This window comes from Ictalurus punctatus, chromosome 22 (genome assembly GCF_001660625.3).
Source record: "Ictalurus punctatus breed USDA103 chromosome 22, Coco_2.0, whole genome shotgun sequence".
Taxonomy (NCBI): domain Eukaryota; kingdom Metazoa; phylum Chordata; class Actinopteri; order Siluriformes; family Ictaluridae; genus Ictalurus; species Ictalurus punctatus.
In genome coordinates, this window is record NC_030437.2 from 235,001 (window position 1) to 242,500 (window position 7,500).

Sequence of the window (7,500 nt, forward strand, 5' to 3'; positions counted from 1 at the left end):
AGATTAGATTAGATTAATATTATTATTATTATTAAGTGTGATCAGATAACTGCACTGTTTAATCAGTTCAGATTCATTCAGCAAATCATGTCCTGCTCATAAACAAACAAACAAATAAATAAATAACTCCATAAGTGAGTTGTTGTCTGTAGTTATTTGTGTTGTTCTATTCAACATGATGAGTATGAATGAAAGGTAATTAGAGGTAGAGTCAGGCCCGAGGTAAGAAGGTAGGAGTTGTTGTCGCAGTAATGACTCGGTGAGTCAGTTAGCACACAGCTAACCGTTAGCTTCCAACACGGCCCCGTGTTAGCGTCATACTCTCACCTTCACACGCTCCCAGTCTCCTCAAATCCCGGGATTTTCCACTCCACCGACACTCGGACAGTCCGGACACACCGCAGGAACACGGCCGCTACATGATAAGAGGTTAGAAGCGCTTTATTCAGGGCGTTACAGGAGAAGAGACGCAGCTCACCGCCACATCCAAACATCCCACTATCTGCAATATGGATCCAGCTGGAGGTGGACCCAGGAAAGAGCCGATCACTGAGTCGGTTCGCTGGATATGGAGATCCGACTCCTTCTGAATCGATTCCACACAGATGATTTTACTCACCTCAGAATGAAAAATATGAAAGGAGATATTTTGAGTTCGTGCTGTGTGATAAATCTCTCTCTCTGTCTCTCTCTGTCTCTCTCTCTCTGTCTCTCTCTCTCTGTCTCTCTCTCTCTGTCTCTCTCTCTGTCTGTCTGTCTCTCTCTCTGTGTGTGTCTCTTTCTCTCTGTTAGTGATTTACTTTGGAGCAAAAAATAAAATGTAATATTTCTAACTTATGTACAATGAAGTATCAAAAATGCTAATGAAAAGACTATATTATATATATATATATATATATATATATATATATATATATATATATATATATATATATATATATATATTCGCTGCTAGTTAAGTCTTCATGAATATTCAGATGGCAGTGCACAGTACACAGACTAAAATCCCTTTTCATTTATATGATCATCATAATCAGACAACAGTGTAATAAACACCTAATAAATAAATGAATGCTGAACCCTTTACCCCCCCCCCCCCCCCCCCCCCTTTCTCTCCTGCGTTTTAGTTTCGAATCCGGGATCAAGGAAATGATCGAGTTGAATCAGAGTCGACTCCTGTGATTCCCAACAGCTGGACTCGGAATCGGAGTTGACTCCTACAGTCCAAATCGAACAGACTCTGAACCGTGAAAACCGGGAAAACAGGGAGGAGCTCTCTGTGTGTGTGTGTTTCCGTTACTGCGGTGGCGGTGGGCGGGGCTTTACAATAACAACCCACAATAACAACTACGGAGAATTTATTTATTTAACCAAAAGATGGAAGAAACAACTCAGATCACTTCTTCTGCCTTCACAGAGAAGAAAGAGAGAAAGAGAGGAAGAAAGACTGTAATATATTTAATATATTAAACAGAATAGATTTATAAGATAATGTAAAGGGCAGAGTTTTACAGCCACAGTTTAATCCTAATGTGAAAGCAGCTCATGTCTCTCATATAAATAATAATGCATTTTATTTATATTTAAATAAGCCCAGCTGTATTTCAGCTCAAAATACTTTGCAATAAAGAGACAGAACTCACATGAATCTGCATTTTAAAATGTCCTTCATTTCAAACCAGGGCACATGTTAAACACAGAAACAAGTGGCTTCCATGTAAAATGTAAAAATGAAGAAGCATGTTTAAACCAACACAGGATGTTCAGATGAATGTTAGTGAGTTAGTGTGGAGAACACATCAGATTTCTGAGCACTTGAATTCTCCCTGAATGTGTACTGACATGTTACACAACAATAGATTAATCCAGTGTTTGTGTGGGGGAGCAGAATTTATGGAATATTATTGCTTGCAGTGACATGTTTCCACCAGAGGGGTCTCCAAATCCCTAAAATTACATTCCTTTCTTCAAACGATTCTCAAAGTGCAGTTTATAGATGATAGGCATGTTTCATGTGGATAGCAGATTAAAGCTACTAGGATAAATATGTGAGTTTTTATTTGTAATTGTTTGATATAAATGTAAATAAAAGTGTTGTTTAATGACCACTAAAGCCAAAGATCGTGAGTTTGATTCCTTCAATGCCACATCTGTGGAAAGGAGCCAAGAGAGCTAAACTGGCCGTACTCTCTGGGTGGGAGGGGCATATTCACTCTCTCCTGTTAATCACAGTTACACTAGCTAATCGTGGGCTTAGACACATACACTTACAGAGTACTTTATTAGGAACACTACACTAATACTGGCATGGGCCTCACTTTGCTCTCCAAACAGCCTCAGTTCTTCATGGCATGGATTCCAAAAGGTGTTGGAAACATTCCTTTGAGATTCTGGTCCATGTTGACATGACTGCATTACGCAGTTCCTGCACATTTTTCAGATGCAATTTAATTTCGTGAATCTCTCGTTCTACCTCATCCCAAAGGTGATCTACAAGGCTGGTTGGGTCCATGGGTTCATGCTGTTGGTGCCTAATTCTGACCGAACCATCTGTGTCCCTCAGCAGAAATGGAGATCAGGCGACGTTTTTCCAGTCTTCATCTGTCCAGTTTTGGTGAGTCTGTGCCCAGTGCAGCCTCAGCTTCCTGTTCTTTGCTGACAGAAGAGGAACCCCACATGGTGTTCAGCTGTTGTAGCCCATCCACCTCATGGTTCGACGTGTTGTGCTTTCTGAGATGCTTTTCTGCTCACCACAATTGTACAGAGTGATTATCTGAGTTACATAGACTTTCTGTCAGCTCCAACCAGTCCGGACATTCTCCTCTGACCTCTCTCATCAACATGGTGTTTCCATCCACAGAAATCCCGCTCACTGAATGTTGTTTTCTTTATTGCACCATTCTGAGTAACTCTAGAGACTGCTGTGTGTGAAAATCACAGAAGATCAGCAGTTATATAAATACTTAAACAGCCCATCTGGCACCAACAACCATGCCATACACCTATCACATAACAGCTAGCAACCAGGAGGGTGAAGGCTGACACAGGCTTCTTCTGAAATACGTGAAATCAACCACAACGTTTCTACTGCTGCTCATGCTGCATCACAGGGCTGCGTAACACACTCTGAGGAAAGCGCTACTGGTCTTCTTCCAAATACATGAGCTTACAGATGCCCATGATTGGCGTGTGTTGCTGTGATTGACAGGGAGAGACAGAACACCCAGACAGCACTGCCGGTTTTATCGCTCTTGGCTCCTGAGCACGGATGGCTGTGTCATTCAGACTTGTGATCTCCTGAGGACTTTTCTGTTGCTCCACTCGGGAGTCCTCAGTTTTCAGGAATCTTAAATGGAGTGTTTACAACAGTTACAGTAGACTTTATGGATAAACCAAAAAAACATGGCACAGAACATCACCACAAACGCAGTCAGCACCGCTATCACCCTCATTACCCAGTGTGGTACAGCACAGTCCCCTACAAAACACACACACACACACACACACACACACACACACACACACACACACACACACAGACAGACAGACACAGAGAGATGTGTATTAAAAACAGAGCTGACTTTTCATCATGTGTATCATGCACAGTGTGTATGATATGGTACAAATCATCTGTCACTCTTCCACAGTATAAACGTGTAATGTGGACTTTTGTGTCTTTCACTCTGCGTTTCATTTCTTCTGTTAAAACTGTATCTAAAGTATCTAGTAGGGTTTATTGAGATTTGAGTTCCTCCTGCTGATTATTACTAACGTGTCTGATAAAAACACAACTAACCTGATCACTTCACAACCACCAGCTCTGTTAAAGCTCCACTATATCATATTAACACTCAGTATATCACACACACGGTGTGTTTCATCATGCAGTTCACTCCACACACATCACACTGAGACGTACCTGTCACAGAGACAGCGTACACACGGATGTCTTCTTTATTCCTCGTGTCCCGGATGGTGTAAAGTCCACTATCACTGTACGTCACGTCTCTCAGTGTGAGCTCTGGGTATCTGAGTGATGTTCTGTGTGTGTATTCAGCTTTACACTGTAGTGAGTGTTGAGTCACGTTACAGATCCGTTCACCATCAGCTGAATCACTGCTTGTATAAATCACCTCCACTGGCTCTGGTACGGTCAGATCCAGGATCAGATCTCCATCATGCTTCACCTGAACTGCTGAGAACACGGCTGAGGAGAAAACACATTCAGCTGTATTTATTCAGAGTCCACAACTAAAGTTCAAAGGTCACGTCAGTGTTTGCGTGGGGAAAGTTGCTGGTATTCAGAGTCGGTTACGCAGCTGCTCCAGTGGAGTTTCTGAGCTCTGATGCTCAGATGATTAAAATCACCTGCGTGTCGTTCACACCTCCAAACACAAACACTGACTTTAAACACAAACACTCACCTTTAAACCCCAAAATAATCAGGGATAGAAATTCTGGACTGAAGGAGGGAAGAAAATGTTTTTCTTTGCTGTCAAATGTAATATGTAATTAATGTAACATAAAAGTGAGAGAATTTTTGCAAATGTAAAAGAAAAGTCTAATATGATGATATGAAGTTCTTTTAAGTGTAGAAAATTAATTTAAAGTTCATGCATCATTTTATCCATAAAATAATCCTAAAAAAAAAATTATCCGAGATAAACAGTATCTCTGATTAAGAATGTCACGTTCACCATGAACAGTTCCCCCAGACCACCAGAGGGCACCCTCACTCATATTTTTAAAAAATAAGTTCTGTGTTTTCCCTCGTTAGTTGAGAAGCATTATATTGTAGTTATTACTATATGTTGTTGATGTATTTGCAGTGTGAGTAGTTTTTGTTTTCATGTTGAATGACCCTTGCCCCGCCCTGTCTTGCTGTGGTCTGCTGTTTGTTTTAGTTGTTCTAGTTTTTTTTCTAGTCTTTTTCTGTCTTTGTTTGTTTGTTGGTTGTTTATTCATTAAAGACTTCCCTGCTGAGAATGTCGCTCTGCCTCCCTGCTTGGCTTAGATGTTGCTCTTCCTCTGTCCTAGAATGACATCCCATAGTGTGTGTGTGTGTGTGTGTGTGTGTGTGTGTGTGTGTGTGTGTGTGTGTGTGTGTATTTACAGCCAAAACATATTTTTACAAGATGAATTTCAGCGTGATATATTGTGGTTCCATCAAACTGTCAGATGGTGGCGCTGGACTTAACACTGCTCCTCACTCGAGCCGATATCACGCAAGACACATGCGCATAAGTTCAAGATCAGAATCGAGTGTATCTGAGACACGCCTCTGTTTTAGATAAACTCCGCCCCTGCATGCGTGACTCTCACCTGACTTCTGAACAGTGTTGAGTGTGTAGTTACGTCTGAGTTCTGAATACTGATGTGTGGAATTTCAGGATTAAATCCTAACTGTGCTCTTAACTCTGAATGTGACCCCAATAATTCAGACTGAATGTTTTATCCGCAGTAGAAGAGATAAAGACACTTACTCTCAATGCTGAGACGCCACACAGCGTGATCTATGCCTCCACACTCACACGCGTACGTGTTCCTCATACTGTATTCAGCTGCAGTGATGGTGAGAGAGAGATCTCCCTTCAGGTACTGATCATGAGACATTTCATATCCCTTCACCACTGAGCTGCATGATGTCTGATCACACCGAGCGAAGACAACATCTCGATTACGTTGTAAGGTCCACTTGGCCTCACCAGAACAAACCTTTGCACATGGGAGAGTCACACGCTGATGAAGCTTTGCGTGGACACGACAGACCGCAGCTGCTACAGGAGCTGAAAGAGAGAATAAACCCTTTATGTCAAGGCCAAAACTATGAAGATGAGTTTAGATTTAAATTGAAGAATAAAGTGAGAGCACTGCGCTCTTTTCCACCGTGTGGATTAATCTGACTGCTGCAGGTGTAAAAACTCATACAGAGAAAATTCAGGGCTGTGTCCCAAACCACGTAAAGTGCACTAAGATTCCTAAACACCAATCACACGCTGTAGTGACATTTAATGTGAAAATATAGTGACAGTGTACAGTGAGAGTGTGCAGTGAGAGTGAGAGTGTAGAGTGAGAGTAGAGTGAGAGTGTACAGTGAGAGTGAGAGTGTACAGTGAGAGTGTACAGTGAGAGTGTGCAGTGAGAGTGTAGAGAGTGTACAGTGAGAGTGTACAGTGAGAGTGAGAGTATAGAGTGAGAGTGTGCAGTGAGAGTGTACAGTGAGAGTGTAGAGTGAGAGTATAGAGTGAGAGTGTGCAGTGAGAGTGTACAGTGAGAGTGTAGAGTGAGTGAGAGTGTACAGTGAGAGTGTAGAGTGAGAGTGTACAGTGAGAGTGTGCAGTGAGAGTGAGAGTAGAGTGAGAGTGTACAGTGGGAGTGGGAGTGTACAGTGAGAGTGTAGAGTGGGAGTGGGAGTGTACAGTGAGAGTGTACAGTGAGAGTGAGAGTGTAGATTGAGAGTGTGCAGTGAGAGTGTACAGTGGGAGTGAGAGTGAGAGTGTAGAGTGAGAGTGTACAGTGAGAGTGTACAGTGAGAGTGAGAGTGTACAGTGAGAGTGAGAGTGAGAGTGTAGAGTGAGAGTGAGAGTGAGAGTGTACAGTGAGAGTGTAGAGTGAGAGTGAGAGTGAGAGTGTACAGTGAGAGTGAGAGTGTAGAGAGTGTGCAGTGAGAGTGTAGAGTGAGAGTGTAGAGTGAGAGTGAGAGTGTACAGTGAGAGTGTAGAGTGAGAGTGTACAGTGAGAGTGAGAGTGAGAGTGTAGAGTGAGAGTGTAGAGTGAGAGTGTACAGTGAGAATGTGCAGTGAGAGTGAGAGTGTAGAGTGAGAGTGTAGAGTGAGAGTGTACAGTGAGAGTGTAGAGTGAGAGTGTAGAGTGAGAGTGAGAGTGTACAGTGAGAGTGTACAGTGAGAGTGAGAGTGTACAGTGAGAGTGTACCGTGAGAGTGAGAGTGTGCAGTGAGAGTGTAGAGAGTGAGAGTGAGAGTATAGAGTGAGAGTGTAGAGTGTACAGTGAGAGTGTACAGTGAGAGTGTACAGTGAGAGTGTAGAGTGAGAGTGTACAGTGAGAGTGTAGAGTGAGAGTGTACAGTGAGAGTGTAGAGTGAGAGTGTACAGTGAGAGTGTAGAGTGTAGAGTGAGAGTGTAGAGTGAGAGTGTACAGTGAGAGTGTAGAGTGTACAGTGAGAGTGTACAGTGAGAGTGAGAGTGTGCAGTGAGAGTGTAGAGAGTGAGAGTGAGAGTATAGAGTGAGAGTGTAGAGTGTACAGTGAGAGTGTACAGTGAGAGTGTACAGTGAGAGTGTAGAGTGAGAGTGTACAGTGAGAGTGAGAGTGTAGAGAGTGTGGAGTGAGAGTGTAGAGTGAGAGTGTAGAGTTAGAGTGTACAGTGAGAGTGAGAGTGTAGAGTGAGAGTGTACAGTGAGAGTGTAGAGTGAGAGTGTAGAGTGAGAGTGAGAGTGTACAGTGAGAGTGTAGAGTGAGAGTGTAGAGTGAGAGTGTAGAGT

General features: G+C 42.7%; 2 protein-coding genes across 3 annotated transcripts in view; both read right to left on the bottom strand.

The window, feature by feature from the left end:
* lifra (LIF receptor subunit alpha a) overlaps positions 1–526 on the bottom strand; it is a 15,646-nt gene extending 15,120 nt beyond the window's left edge. Inside the window, exon 1 of the mRNA XM_017451721.3 lies at positions 328–526. The gene's annotated coding sequence lies outside the window, so the exon portion shown is untranslated. The remainder of the gene's footprint in view (positions 1–327) is intronic.
* An 826-nt stretch (positions 527–1,352) lies between these two features.
* Positions 1,353–7,500, bottom strand: part of LOC108261512 (uncharacterized) — an 8,533-nt gene continuing 2,385 nt past the window's right edge. For both annotated transcript variants that reach the window (XM_053674467.1, XM_053674466.1), the window contains 3 exons: positions 5,484–5,786; positions 3,920–4,207; positions 1,353–3,478 (listed from right to left, as the gene is read on the bottom strand). In XM_053674467.1, the coding sequence (XP_053530442.1) occupies positions 3,348–3,478; positions 3,920–4,207; positions 5,484–5,786 (722 nt within the window). In that variant the 3' untranslated portion in view covers positions 1,353–3,347. The remainder of the gene's footprint in view (positions 3,479–3,919; positions 4,208–5,483; positions 5,787–7,500) is intronic.